Below are 14,793 nucleotides of genomic sequence, written 5' to 3'. Positions count from 1 at the left end.
AGCGGCTTTGAAAAGCTGTTGTCGGGAGGCGATCAAATAAGTGAAACGAATAAATAAGTTCTGATGCATTGCATGACTTGAATCCCCAATGAGCCAGAGAGTCTCTGAACAATAACTTTCATAACTCGCAGGCAATGTGCTTCTGTTTTGCCTTGCTGATGCAGCCTCCCAAGAGACCACCTGGACGGGATCAAAATATCTTGGCACGAGACTACAGCTGGTCTGGTGGTCCCCCCTCTCAGCTCTTAGGTCCCTCTTTCCCCAAGTTCAGAGAGCTGGAGAACGTTTCACTCTCAGACATCCAACGGCTTGATTACAGGGAATGAATTAACTGGCCTCAGTCAGAGCTATCCCCTCGTGTAGCTCCATGAGTCACTGTTCTGGGCATGCCTCCTAACTGGAAGCTCAGAGCAGCAACTCATGCAGAGAGACAACAGGCAGGTTACTCCAAAGGCAAGCTACTCTGCTCCATGGTGAGCAGTTGAACAATCCCGGGGCGGCAAAACCACTTTCTTGTTACAGAGGAGAACTGGGAAGAGTTCAAGCCAGAACACTGAATCATACAGAGATACAGTGGGAAGACTCTTCTGCCAGAAGCTCATACAAAAGCCCTTATTTCATGTACACACTTCTCACATAGCATCTCTCAGGCACCGTATGATTGGCGGGCCACCAGCTCAGGACCTCGCAATTATCAGCAGTTTCCTGCAGAAACTTACGGCAAGATGGATCTTTCAGCGTCTTTTTTGTGAGACTGCCCAGACGTGTGAGGGCACACAGAATTCTGACACCTCCAATGAAGCCAGCCCTTCAAGCACGTTGCATTTTCCTAGGAGGCAGGCAGGGGAAATGCAATTCTTCTCTCTTGCACGGCCATCAGGAAGGCCCCTTTTTACAGTAAAGAATGAGGGGCCAAAAAAAGGCAGGTTGCCAGCGGCATTCCCACAGCCTAGAGAAAACTCTGCACCAAAATGCGGCTTAGTCCACATTTCAGCCACGTTCTGCCTCACCCTGGCTGAATCACGCCGGCTTCAGAACTGCCAGTTTAGAAACAGAAAGTCTCCAAGAATTATTGTCGCCCAGCACGAGAACCCCTTCGTTCTCGGCTTCCCGAAAAACAAGCCCTCGAAACCCGGAAGCCGCCACCGAACCATCTAAAGCGGAATCACCCAAATGCTATCCTCTTAGCAGATCTTGGGGAACAAAAGAGGGTTTGGGTTCGAAGGATTCTCCCTGAGCTCACACACCCCACAAGGCCTGGATTTCCAGCAGGGGAAGAAAGCTAAAGCACGCCCGATCCTCATGTTGCACAGAAAGCAGAGATCATATCCACAACAAGGACAGTTCCGCACCTCCTTGCTGGCCTTCAGCTAAGTTGTCGCCCCTTTATGAAGTCCGCCATCCCACCAAGAAACGGCGGGCACCAGAGGCCAAGAGGCGGAGACATCCAGGTGCGATGCTTTCTGCCTCGCGTGGCGTTTCGATGAAGGGCAAAGGCCAAGAGAGGCAGAAAGTTCTGCTGCAACCATTAAAAAGCCACCGTGTGGTTCTTGTAGGAGCTTGTCAGAGGTTGCCAAACTTGCTTTCGCTTCAAAGAGCAGAGGAAGCGTTCAAACTCTAAACCCCCCCCCCTTCCAAAAAAGCAAAACATCTGGAGAGAAAGGAGAAGAGGAACGGAGAACGTACCTCGACTTTCACGTTTGTCGTCTGAGCAGCAAAGATCGCTCTGGCTTTGGGCTTGCTCTTTCTTCGTTCCTTCCTTCCTTCGGTCTGTCTCTCTCTCTCTCTATCTGTGGTGCATACAGGGTTTCTCCCATGCAGAAATCGCAAAAAGAAAGAAGAGAGAGAGAGAGCTCCTCCCATGTCATTTTACATAATGAGGGCCCAGAGATCACAACGCAACTTCTGCTGGTCCCATTCCAACAGCTCGGCTCCAAGGTAACAAGTTCAGGGAGGGAGGAGGGCTGACGGCGGCAAGGCGAGCGGAGGGAGTTCACCGGCCGGAGGTGGACGGCGTGCCCCTCTTGACAAAGGGCAACTTGTTCTCCAGGTTGCAAACTGAAACAAAGCCGTTTATGGCCATCTTTGAAGTGCCACGCTCTGCCCTTCTCCTGCGCCGGCGGGACGACAATGAGAAAAGAACGTGGGCAAGCACTTGTAGGCCGCACGTGGGCGGCCAGGTTAACTATTAGCAGGTAGGCAGGGATGGGCTTTTCGTGTCCTGGACTTCCTTATCAGGCTGCCAACAAGGGAGCTCCTTTCTCAGGCAACGATCAAAGGGGAAAGAAACAAAAAAAAAAGGCCCTCTGAATCAGGGTCACTGAAGGGAGAGAAGCAGCACCTGGCGTCCAGCAGCTGTAGAGAATCTGTTTTTACCTGTGGGTAGGGGGGTTGTTTTCCTGTCAAAGGGAAGGCTGGGAAAGAACCACAGCTGGTTAGAACAGCCAGCTCAAGGTGAGGTAAGGCCAGTGATATTCAAGGTTGCCAGCTCCAGGGTGGAAAATTCCTGGAGATTTGGGGTGGAGCCTTGGGGAGGGCAGGATTTATGGAGAGATGGGACAACAGTGGAGTAACACAGCCCACCGTCCCAGGCAGCCATCGTCCCACAGGGAAGTGGTCTCTGCAGGATAGCTGTACGCCCAGGAGACCTCCAGGTCCCACCTGGAGGCTGGCAACCCTAATAGAAGGTGGAACACTTGCTTTGCAGTTCAGTCTTCAACACCGCTGGCTAAACTTTTCTCTGGCTGCAAATAGCAGGGATGATCTCTGCAGAAGACTTGAGAAAGCCCGCACAAAACACACAGCTTCGATGATACAAAAGAGCGGCAACGCAAGGAGAGACCTTAAAGAGCTGCTGCCGGTCCGAGCAGACCCTGCAGGGCTAAAAGGACCAACAACTTTGTCTCTGTAGATGGTGGTGGTGTGTATTTGTTCAGAGGGAAACTACAGGGCACATTGTTCCCTTGTGGAGAGCTGACATGCAGAGAGCTCTGCATCCAGCCTCTTGCCGTTGCCACTTGGAAGTCTCTCGGCCCTGAGAAAATGGTGCTGGGAGTTAGATCCACGGGTCCAGAGGTGGGCAGGGACACCGGGAGCGATCTGAGCTCTTTATTAAGACCCCAACCTAGTACAAGGAGAACTGAAAACTGAACCTAATAATCCCAAAACCACAGTAGATCTTCCAGCCAGTGCCAGCCATTGGTCAGTTTCACTTGAAACTGACTGGATCCAGCAGCCGCACATGGGTCAATTTCGTGCTGGCTAGGATCCTGCCTCCCACCTCCATCTTGGTCCTCAGCAGCGCTACGGATGCAACATTGGGGATATAGAGATCTGCCTCATGTTCAGACTGACCATCGGACTCCTTACCCACGCACTGTCTGTCCTGGCCAGCTACTACTCTCTGGGTTCTTCAGGTTGCAAACTGAAAGAAAACTGCTTATGGCCATCTTTGAGCACCCAGCACACACACACAAACACACACACACACGCGCTCACAAGTTGCAGGAGGCATGACAGTCTGCACTGGGAGTTCTGTAGTATCCCTGTTTGAAACTGAGCCTGCTGGTTTACCAGGAGGCCTCTCGTGCAGAGCCTCAACGTCGGCAAGATGGCTGGCGCATGAGTTTTGGCAGCCAAGGGAAAAGGGGATCCATTCTTTGGCTTTCATGCGCAGATGCCTACAGATGTTTCCAGCAGTATTTGACAGATTCACAGACCGGCACTTGGGGTTTAGCCTAATTTCCATGCGACTGTTTGCAGCAAGTATGGCTGGAGCTTCGTAAAGCGCCATCAGCCGACACAGTGCTCCAGAGATCGATGACAGCAAAGAACAAAAATCCTGCCCCAGGGAACTGTGGGCCTGTGGCAACAGAAGGGAGGAAACAAGACGTGTCAGGGTCACGGGAACAAGAGTGTGTATTTGCCATTATATGCATTTAGGTGTCCTTTCACTGGAGAGGGCAGGGGAGAATTAAGGGATTACTTCTACAATCTTGCCAGAGAAACACTGTTAAAACATGCTCTCCAAAACTGCAGTTTTCTCCAGGGGAAAAGATCTCTGTAGATTGGAGATCAGTGATGATTCGTCTGCAAACCTCACCCTCCTCAAGGGAACTGATGGTTGCCTCTAGAAAGCAGTTGTGATTCTGGGAGATCTCCAGGCCCTGCCTGGAGGACGGCAGTCTTAGTGACCAAGGACAATATTCTGAATCAACATTTTCTGACAATCTGCAACTGCTAGACATTCTGCCCAGATTCCTCCATCCTGAACATACAAGGTGGCGTTTATTTGGATTATTACCATTATACCTTTGTCCCTCAAGTTCTGGCAACAGGGGCTCTTCAGAGTCTCACGTAAAGAATTATTGTCCTTGAGTAAAAGGTGCATGGGCCACCATGTAGATTTCACAACACGATGGGCCAAGTATGTTGGAAGAAAAAGCAGCAAGACATGTTTGTCCCGATTATTGTCGGGGAGTTTACAGCAAATAATCTATTAAAACACAGTTGTGGAAATGCAGCACGATGCAATTTTGGTTCCAATGTCAGCAACTGACCATCAAAGTTGTTCCAGAAAGGGGGTGAAAAAGGGTGTGTGTGTGTGTGAAAATCCAGGTATTTGCTTGAATTCCCCATCATGTCATCTGCCCCAAATGTTAGGAATTGAGGACAGGGGGACGGAATGATAGAAGACTGCTTTTATGAGCTCCTTGCACACGGGGAGCCTTGGAAAAAGAATTGCCCCGATGGTTAATGCCAGACCTAGCTTCCAGGTTCCTAGAGAAGAAAAAAGCAAAACAGGTTTTCAATTTCCTATCAGAAGACACGCACATCACATTTTTATCTATAGTATATGAATTGCTAGAGAGACTCATGGCCTCTCTCCCAAGAGCAAAGTTTAAAGTAATCATTCGTAAGAGGAATCTTCATCCCTGTACGTCACCTGGAAGGGGAAAACACAGTAACCTGGGTCTGTTCTTATTTGGTGCAAGATCGCCTCCCAGAGTCCTTTCAGAGAAAGAGTTTTTCCCCCCTCTACGACGCCAGCCTAAGCAGAGGTTTTCAATTGATTTAGAGGGCTTTGCACCCACAGCCACTTGCTGGAGCACAGGAAGGGCTGGGAGAGCAAAGAACCTTCTAAATGTTCGCCTGAAGCAATCCTGGGTTATATTGTCTGGGTGTTCAGGTAAGGGCAGACCGCAGAACGTTTTGGCCTTATGGCAAGACTTGGGATCTTTGGTACAAAGAATATCTACTTCTGAAGTGCATTATCCAACCTGTGCAGAATGGGGCCTGGTCAGGAAAGCAGGGATCCATTTTGATAGCTTTTTAAATGCAAGGGAGATCCGCTCATGGATCTCCCAGGATCGCATCTAGTTTGGAATTCAGTAGACAATGGCCTACTGAATTGGTTTAACCGTAGACACACAAGATCTGCAGTGGATCACAAACCTCCAAGTGGGGTCTGGATAACTCCAGGAATTACAATTGATCACCAGACCACAAAAATCAGTTCCCCTGAAGAAAATAGATGTTTTGGAGAGTGGACTCTATAGCATCTGGCTAGGGTTTGGGAAATACCTGGAGATTTTGTGGCTGGAGCTGGGAGTGGGCAAGATTTGGGTTGGGGGGTGGGGGACCTCAGTGGAGTATAATACTATGGAGTCCACCCAATAAAGCAGCCATGTTCTCCAGGGGAACTGACTTCTGTCGCTTGGAGATGAGCTGTAAAACCAGGGGATCCCCAGGCCCCACCTGAGGGCTGGCATCCCTATCGCCACAGTCTGAGGATGGATGGAACTTCAGCATGGCTTAACATTGTAAGAATCTATCCTCCAAAGCTGCCATTTTCTCCAGGTGAAATGGATCTCTGTGGTCAGGTAGTTCTGGAAGATCTCCATGCCTCCCCTGCAGACTGACAACCCTGGGCCTCTCTCCCTTCACCAAACCTCACCTTAGCTCCCAAACCTCCAGGAATTTCCTAGCCTGGAGCTGGCAACCCTGGTCGACCCGATTTTCTGGTTTTCTACTCCGTCTCTTAATGACGGCGACCATCACCCTCGCAATGAAAATGCAATAATTGTCACTCTGCTCAATGCACAAAACCCTCTTCATCAGCTTTCCATTGGCCTAAGTGAGATTTATGGCATTATTTCTTCTTCACAGAGGGGGGAAATCATTCTTTTTAAGTGTCTTCCCACTTGAGAAACAAATCTGCCGCTTGCTGCTCACAGTCGGGCTGACGTCAAAAAAATGAGGCCAGCCGGGCTGTTTCGTTCAATGTTTCCCTTGAGATTGCAGTGAATCAGAGACAGCTTGATTTAGTGGACTCCGTCGAGCAGAACGCAGCCATTCAAGTCCTGGCAGTGTAAGTAAACTGAGGGTTTAAGGTGTGATTTGGAAGGCTAATTTGTCAGGAACACGGTGATTTGCCAATTACTGCGGTGACACACAATCATCATGCTGTCTCTCTGCCTTTCAGCACTGAATCATCCAAACCATTTTGAGGCGGATCAGCAGCTGCTGAGTTCCATGGGAGCCCTCCCCAGATTTGCAAGCCACACCTGAGACTCTGGAAGCCCTGACTTCCCAAACAGCCACCAACCTCCCGGTTCTAATAAGCCCCAAATCTGTAACTGGCCAACACCTTTCCCCCTCTGCCCATCACCTTACATGTTTGTTTTAATCCGGCAATTTCACATTAATTTCACAGCTGACCTTGTAGGTCCTGCGGGTTTTGTTTAACAGATGGTTGTTTTTGGTGTTTTTAAAGCTGCTACCGATGCTGTTACTTGGTGTTACTCTTCTTTCATGGCTACATTATTTTATTTCTAGACCCCTTTGAGCATTAACTTAATATAGAAAAAAGAGCTCATCCCCATCCAGAAGCATTACTGATTTAAATGACCGTAACTAGCCCCCATGCGGAGGAGGGTCTGCGCTTAACTATCCATACTTATCCCTTCAGCTCATTCAATTATTTGCTTAATTGGATAATGAAACAATGAAACTGTCTCAGTGTTGACTGGCTGAGGCTTGTGAACTCACTTCCTGTCTCAGTGCTCATTGGCTGAGGCTGGTGCTCTCACTTCCTGACTCATTTCTGATTGGCTGAGGTTGGTGCTGTCACTTCCTGACTCATTTCTGATTGGCTGAGGCTGGTGATCTCACTTCCTGACTCAGTTCTGATTGGCTGAGGCTGGTGCTCTCACTTCCTGACTCAGTTCGGATTGGCCGAGGCTGGTACTCTCACTTCCTGTCCCAGAATTCTTCAGAATTGCAGCCCATCTCCAGACTACAAAGAGGAGAAAATGGTCACTTTGAAATGGCATTATTCCTTGTGGAAGTCCCTCCCCCAAACCCCACCTTCACTAAGGCCTTCCCCACCCATCTCTGGGTATTTCCCAACCAATAGGTGCCCACCCCAATTACCATCTGTCCATCCAGTCCAGCATCCTATTCCCAGGTTAGCCAACCCAATGCCTCAAAAGGTTGTTCTGAAACAGGTCTTGGAGGCCAAAGCTTCTGAATGCTCCCAGGAAAGTAATACGCAAAGGTGCACAACCTCTGAACTTGGAGGTTCCAAGTACATCCTGCCTAATAGCTGTTACACGAATCTGCCTTAGACTGAAATCAGACCCTTGGGATACCAAGGTTCGTACTGTCTATACTAACTAGCAGTAGCTCTCCCTTGAGCTCAGTCAGAGGTTTTTCACCTCACCTGCTACCTGATCCTTTTAACTTGAGGGGTCAGGGAACAAACCTGAGAGCTTCTATATGCAAAGCAAATGATCTGTCCTTGAACTATGACTTTGTCAAGCTAGCTCGTTTGAAAGTAATCAAGCTAGAAGAAGAAGAGTTCGTACTTACATGACACTTTTCTCTACCCGAAGGAGTCTCAAAGCAGCTTACAGTCGCCTTCCCTTTCCTCTCCCCATCACCTGTGAGGGAGGTGAGGCTGAGAGAGCCCTGATGTTACTGCTTGGTCAAAACAGCTTTATCAGTGCTATGGTGAGCCCAAGGTCACCCAGGGAGTGGGGAAACAAACCTGGAAGTCCGCACTCCTAACCCCTACTCCAAGCTAGCAAACCATAAGGCTGCCTACTACAAGTTAGAGGGTTTAATACAATAGTAACTGATCTTTGGAGTCTGTGAGTCAGTTATTAATCTATAGGGTCCCCAGGTCCCACCCAGCAACTGGCAACCCTAAGGGGATCAAATCTTCTGTGTTTCACCTCTATGAACTGCCATACAAACATTTGTTTTAAGTAGCATGGAAAAATAATAGAGAGAACAGTAAATCAATACTGCCCTGTTCTAATAAACCCCAAAAACTGTTTCTTGCATGCACATTTCCCCCTCCAACTATAACCTTACATGTTTGTTGCTCAATTTCAATCCGGTTCTTTGCTGACACTGATGTTCACGTTAATTTCACAGGTCCTGCTGGTTTAATTTGTGACTTTTAGCAGACAGTTGTTTTTCATGTTTTTTTAAGCGATGCTGTTATTTGGTGTTACTCTTCTGCACCTCTCATGGTTATATGATTTTATTGTCTAGACCTCTTCGAGGTCTTAATACATAAATACATGTATTTAATACATTAAAAAAAAGAGCTCATCCCCACCCTGAAGCGCTACTTACTGAAATGGCAGTTACCAGCCCCCGTGCGGAGGAACATCTGCTCTTAACTATCCCTACTTATCCCTTCAGCTCATTAATTAATTTGCTTAATTGGCTAATGAAGCAATGAAACAGGTGAGCTCATTTCGACGCCGCCCTAGCCGTTGCTATGACAACCGCTTGTCAGGCGACGCTATGGCAACACTTCCGTAGGGACGCCTTGCGTAAGGCGATCACGTGGCGTCTCGGGGACCTATGGGAAAGCCCCTAAAGCGGCCGGGGTTTTTCGCCCCGTAATAGAGCCGTAGAGATAGGGAACGTTAAAAGGCACCGGCACTTCCGGAGCAGATGACATCGCCACCATATGTGGGGCTGACCTTTCGATGCTGCTTCGAAAGTGGCCTGTTTCTTTGGAAATCTTGTGCCAGGGTTGTTAGAAGAGCCAAATGCAGCATCTTAAATCTGTATAAAAAAGGGGGAAACTTCTGGGCTGAGAACCGTCCCATGTAGGGTGGCCAGCTCTGGGTTGAGAAATGCCTGGCAGCTTTAGGGGTGGGGCCGGGAGTGGGTAGGGTTTGGGGCAGGGAGGGACTTCAGCGCAGTATAGTGCTACCTTAGGGATGCCAGACCCCAAATGTGACCTGGGGGGGGGGTCCCCTTTGACAGCTCCCTCTTCAGGCGATAGAGATCAGTTTCCCTAAGGGCTGCTTTGGAAGGTGGACTCCATAGTATTAATACTCCACGGGGTCCCTTCTCATCCCAAATCCCGCCCACTCCCGGTATTTCCCAGCCCAGAGCTGGCAACCTTATTTGCAACCCTCCCTGCAAAGTATCCATTTCCTGCTGCCTGGAGATGCGCTGTAAAATCAGGCCAGCGTGTCTAATTTCACCCTAACCTCCTAAGGGGTGGAGGAAAGCCGGTTCTGTTAAAAATAAACAGTGACTGTCGATTGAGCACCGGAGGTTTCAAGTGCTTCTCCATCCACTCTACGGCTGGGGACGTATTATTTCCGCGCTGTCTCAAAGGAGCTGTCTACGTCACTGGAGCGACGGAAGTCGGCTTCCGAGGGGCTTGACGCCAGCGATGCCCGTGGAAGCGGGGCCCGCGCGCCTGGTGCGCTCGGCTCAGAAAGATGACGTGTATCGAGGGGCGTTGAAGAGCGGAGCGGGCGCTGCCCTAGGGGGACTCGCTGGTGAGGGCGAGACGGGGTTACCAACTCCAGGCCGGGAAATACCTGGAGATTTGGGGGCGGTGTCTGGGGAGGGATTTCGATGAGGTGCCATGCCAGAGAGCCTGGGATTTCTTATCTCTGCTGAGTGGGCCCCAAAATTCCAATTTTGATTTTGCTTCTCCAGGGGGAGTGATCCCTGTTGTAATTCCGGGAGAACTCCCGGCTCCGTCTGGAGGATGAAAAAAAAGGGGGGGAGGAACCGTTTGAGGTCAGTAGAAAATAAAAAAAATTGTTTAAAGCGGTCACTAATGTGAATCTTAGACCAAAGGTTATAAGGGGCTCAGAGAGCTCATAACATAACAAAAGCTGGGTTTTTTTATCCTCTTTTCACTATCCAGAGGAGCCTCGAAGTGACTTGCAAATACCTTTTCCTTCTTCACCCCGCAACAGGCACTCTATGACGTAGGTGAAACTGAGAGAGCTCTAAGAGAACTGTTTTGGGAGAACAGCTCTCAGTGACTTGCCCAAAGTCACCCAGGTGGCTGCATGTGGAGAAAAAGTGGGGAATCAGACCAGCTTCACCTATTAGAGTCTGCCACTATTAACCTCTCTACACCATGCTGCCTGTCTCTTAAAGAGCCTTTTAAAGGCTGGTGGAGATTCTAATATAAACTCTCATGAACTAGCCCCCAGTTTGGCACTTATAAGTTCTGGCAAAGTAGGGTCATCCATAAACACTAGAATAAAAGTTGTGCCCCAAGTTTCCTCTCTATTTTCCCTTAAAAGCCTACTGTCAGAACGGGAAAACCACACATATTGAATACTGTTCTGCACTTTGTTCCTTTTGATAAATTATTTTCCACCAGGAGGAAGGCATTTTTTTTGTGTGTATTTTTCAGCAGCAAGGACTCCAGTAAATAATAACAAATAACTGATGCTAGTTTATTTTGGTTTTCTAGGTGCTAAAACCTGGCTGGAATGGCAGAAGGAAATTGAGTTGCTTGCCGATGTGAGCTACTTCACCCTGACAACCCTTTTAGGTAATCTTTTCATTGGTCGATGCCAACGACAAAAACTTCTGGTCAATCTTCCCAAGTTTGTTGAAGAATCACCTCTCTAGGCATTCTATCTCTATTCCCTTCCAGGTTACCAAACCCTTGGTGAGGAATATGTCAACATCATCCAAGTAGACCCCTCTGGGAAAAGAATCCCTTCTTTATTTCGACGGGCCGCCCTGATCTCTCTGCACACCGTCTTGCCTTACTTGTTAGACAAGGGCTTAGTCCACCTAGAACATGAACTCCAGACCGAACCTGATGGGACGCAGGCTGTACAGAGACCCTCCCCCTGCAGATTGCGAGGCAGGACTTTCGTGCGGAGCTGGTTGCACAATCAGCTGGGCGGCTTGACCGAGCAGCAGAGGAAACGGCTTTCTTGGGGGGTCTATCTCCTGAGGCATGGCATTCCTCTTCTCCGTCGGCTGCACCTAGCCGTCTTCTATCTGAACGGCGTCTTCTACCACCTGTCGAAAAGGACCTCCGGGATCATGTATGTAAGTATCCACCAATGAAGCCTTGGCGTACTGCTCTTTTTGGTGTCCTGTTTTGGATTCCAAAGGCACGTTGAGTTTTGTCTCTGTGTCCTTCTGTGCAAACCATTTCCACGGCATTTATTGGCCTGAAGAAAAGGGGGTTGGAACACGGTGGTTTGAACCTGCTAGGAAAAGTGAGCTATGCTGCTGCTTTTTGGGCCCCTGGACTGCATTTGGCAGGGTGGCGCTTAGGCTCAGCGGAAGAACCGTTTTGAGTTCTCACCTTGCGCCTCTCAGGACGAGGTGGACTCCTTGCCCCCTGCTTCCATCTCTCCTCAGTCTCAACTGCTCCCCCAACCCCTGCCAAGTCATGGATCCTGTGCCGTCTGGCAGCAAGGAACTCCCCTAGCCTGCTTCGAACCTTGGGCCCATTGAGGTCAATATTATCTACTCCAGGGGTCTCTGGGTTTTTTTTTTGAACCTGTGTGTCTGGAATTCAGACACAGGGCAGTGGGTGCAGCCACAAAATGCTTGCTGTAGCTTACCCTCGGATGTATAGTGAAGATCCTTGTGCTGCGGTTACATCTGCTGCTGCCAAAGCAACATTTAAGCGGTCCCTCAGGCATGTTTGGCCTTAAAGGTTCATTCATTCATTCATTCATTCATTCATTCATTCATTCATTCATTCATTCATTCATTCATTCATTCATTCATTCATTCATTCATTCATTCATATACCGCCCTCCCCAGATGCTCAGGCTAACACCAATACTGCCCCTTCCATTTTTTATTAATCCTTGCTGCTCACCTGAAGCGGATCTAAACCAGGTGTTGTTTGGGCTTCCCTCCACTCTAGCTGCGCTTTGCGGGACGGGCAGGAGACGACCGGAACATCCGGTCAAGTTACAGACTCCTCGGGGCCGTTTCTCTTCTGCATCTGGCGCTGACTGTCGGGACCCAGGCCTACAGCTTCCAACAGAGACAGAGGGCGAGGCAGGAGTGGAAACTGCACCGGAACCTTTCCTATCAGAAGTACGTTGTTTGTAGCGGCTCGAGGAGTGTGAAACGTCCCCTTGTCTAGCCGGTCTGTGAAAGGCTGCAGCCCCAGGCACTGTCGGCACAAGTCGGGCCTTGGAAGACAGTAAACAAGAGATGACCAAACTGTGGCTCTCCAGCTGTCCATGGACTACAGTTCCCACGATTCCCTGTATACATGCTACTGGTGGGGGCTCCTGGGTATTGTAGTTCATGGACAGCTGGAAAGCCACCCCTGTCGTAAAGGAAGTCCAGGGTTGCTACCTAGAGACAGGCAAAGGTGCAAAATGCCTCCGAACATCTCTTGGCTTGAAAACCCTACAAAGTCCCTCGAAGTCACCTGTGACTTGGTGGCACTTTCCTCCACCACCGCAGGGATTAAACCAAATACCAGCTCTGACTGTGGCTGCAATTACGAATGCAGGGCGAAGAAATTAACAGAAATTGCTGTTTTCGATTGTGTTGCGGCTTTTTCTTTTTTAAGCATGGTTGAATAAATCCTGCAGGTTACAAAAGAAGTTGTCTGTTCCAACTGGAGGTCAACATCAAGCACAAAGCAAAGACACAGAACAGGTTCTCTGTTTGTTTTGGGCCATATCCAAGAGAAACTGGATCTTCCCCAGCAAAGAGCAATAAATACATCACTGAAAAGGGGGTTGCATAGTTTTGGGTAGCAGCAGACGCCTACATCACCACCCTGGAGTGCTTTAATGACCAATCCCTGTATAGATCTCAAGAACCCACCCTAGTTGGGTATGCGGATTTACACAAGGAGTGTTCCTTGTGTTCCAGAGTGGCAGCAAATTAACCTCGACTTGTTTCTCGCAGAATCCAGCCGGAAGAGAGACTCCTGGCGCGCAGCTCCCGCTGTACTCTCTGCTTGGAAGAGCGGCAACATGCCACGGCCACGCCGTGCGGCCACCTCTTCTGCTGGGAATGCATCATGGCGTGGTGCAATACCAAGGTGAGGGGCGGCGAGGAAGATTCCTTGCCAGACACGCTCCAGGGCTCTTCCGCACTCCTGCAGAACTTCCAAGCACACGGGAGCCCGACACACGAACATCCTTTGCAGAGCCCTCCTTACCTCGTGCTCTGCTGTTTTCTTACCGCTCGGTGACCTCGAGGGTCTCAGGGAGGTCCTGAGTCTGCCAGCAAAAAAGTGAAAAATGGAGGCTCTTCTTAGAGGGAAAGATTGTTTGGCTCCGTCCTTTGACTGTATCCCTTTGCTGCCAAGAATTCAGCATTGTCAGTTGAGGAACAGCCCGCTAAGAGGCAAGATGTGACTTGCAGCTTCAACAAGAGCTTAAATAAGCCCAGGGGAGCGTTTCTGAGTCTTCCGAGCAAAGGCAGGCATTTCCCCCCAGCAGCTGTGTTTATTTAGCTCTGCATTATAGATGCCTCAGAGGCGGGTGAATCATTCTGATTCAAGTGTCTAGGGCAGCCTTTCTCGATTTTTGTTTTTTACTGTCGAGACTCTCCAAGAGTGGTGCGATGATGCAGAATATGCTCAGGGAACATAGCTGTGGGCACGCCCATCTGGGGCCCCTCCCCTTCCCATGCCTTTCAGGCCCATCATTGGGCATTTGGGGGGCGGGGGTCAGCATGACCATATATCACCAGATGTTTAACCAATGTAAAAATATATTAAAAATTAAATAACTCCCACTCATTCGGGCCGTCAAGCGCTTCACAAGAAATTCTGGTCCAGTGGCATCAGAACAGGAAAGCACAGGCCTCCTTGCGGTCCAAAGAAAAATATGGAGGGGTGATGCGTTCTGGCTGTACTAAATGCTAGGCCTGTGGGCAGTTGTGGGTCCTTTTGGGGGGAGCATCCACAGGTGACCCAATTTGGTGGGCCTACTGGTTTCCTTAAAACAGGGGTAGTCAAACTGCAGCCCTCCAGATATCAATGGACTACAATTCCCATGAGCCCCTGCCAGTAAATTCTGGCAGGGGCTCATGGGAATTGTAGTCCATCGACATCTGGAGGGCCGCAGTTTGACTACCCCTGCCTTAAAGTGTAAATAGTTTCTGCAATCAAGGGGTGGGGGGAAGAGGCATTTCCACCCCCAGCGGACAACGTTGAAGACCGTTTGCATCTAACGTTGGTTTTACGTCTTTTCGCAGGCGGAATGCCCGCTCTGCAGAGAGAAATTCCAGCCGCAGAAGCTGATCTACCTGCGCCACTATCGATAACGGCCAGGTGCCTGTCAGGTGGTGACGCGTCGGGAGCCAACAAAAATGCTACAGCTTTGCTTCTCTTTCGACCACGTGCGAGCCTTTATTATTTCTTTAATATTAAATTGTGAAAACTAAGCTGCCCAAACACTTTTGAGTTTCACTGCCTACGCATCTGTCAGGTTATAAATAAAGTCCTTTTGTGTGGATGTTTGGGAGGGGGGAGGTCCTTCGTCTGAAACAAAGCAGTGA

General features: G+C 49.3%; 2 protein-coding genes and 1 long non-coding RNA gene across 3 annotated transcripts in view; 1 reads left to right on the top strand and 2 right to left on the bottom strand.

Annotated features, from left to right (window-relative positions):
* Positions 1-2,119, bottom strand: part of PLCH2 (phospholipase C eta 2) — a 188,550-nt gene extending 186,431 nt beyond the window's left edge. Inside the window, exon 1 of the mRNA XM_077311135.1 lies at positions 1,687-2,119. The gene's annotated coding sequence lies outside the window, so the exon portion shown is untranslated. The remainder of the gene's footprint in view (positions 1-1,686) is intronic.
* Positions 2,120-3,956: 1,837 nt separating this feature from the next.
* On the bottom strand, positions 3,957-8,767 carry LOC143824534 (uncharacterized). The gene is made up of 4 exons (XR_013226792.1): positions 8,380-8,767; positions 7,873-7,960; positions 7,051-7,297; positions 3,957-4,779 (listed from the first exon to the last, which is right to left on the bottom strand). It is a non-coding gene; the product is annotated as an uncharacterized LOC143824534 (long non-coding RNA).
* An 888-nt stretch (positions 8,768-9,655) lies between these two features.
* PEX10 (peroxisomal biogenesis factor 10) lies at positions 9,656-14,679 on the top strand. The gene is made up of 6 exons (XM_077312407.1): positions 9,656-9,818; positions 10,757-10,837; positions 10,943-11,349; positions 12,185-12,360; positions 13,192-13,327; positions 14,491-14,679. The coding sequence occupies exons 1-6, from the start codon at positions 9,710-9,712 to the stop codon at positions 14,557-14,559; spliced, it is 978 nt and encodes a 325-aa protein (XP_077168522.1). The 5' UTR covers positions 9,656-9,709; the 3' UTR covers positions 14,560-14,679.
* The last annotated feature ends 114 nt before the right edge of the window (positions 14,680-14,793 follow it).

Source organism: Paroedura picta, chromosome 15, assembly GCF_049243985.1.
Source record: "Paroedura picta isolate Pp20150507F chromosome 15, Ppicta_v3.0, whole genome shotgun sequence".
Classification (NCBI taxonomy): Eukaryota; Metazoa; Chordata; class Lepidosauria; order Squamata; family Gekkonidae; genus Paroedura; species Paroedura picta.
Note: the sequence above shows the minus strand (reverse complement) of the source record. Positions and strands in the feature narration are given on the sequence as shown.

Excerpts from the sequence above, each read along its gene's own strand:
- PEX10 (XM_077312407.1), top strand. The coding sequence starts at position 9,710 with ATGCCCGTGGAAGCGGGGCCCGCGCGCCTGGTGCGCTCGGCTCAGAAA. Across the intron at positions 9,819-10,756 it reads TGCCCTAGGGGGACTCGCTG|GTGCTAAAACCTGGCTGGAA; the intron begins GTGAGGGCGAGA and ends TTGGTTTTCTAG. Across the intron at positions 10,838-10,942 it reads CACCCTGACAACCCTTTTAG|GTTACCAAACCCTTGGTGAG; the intron begins GTAATCTTTTCA and ends ATTCCCTTCCAG.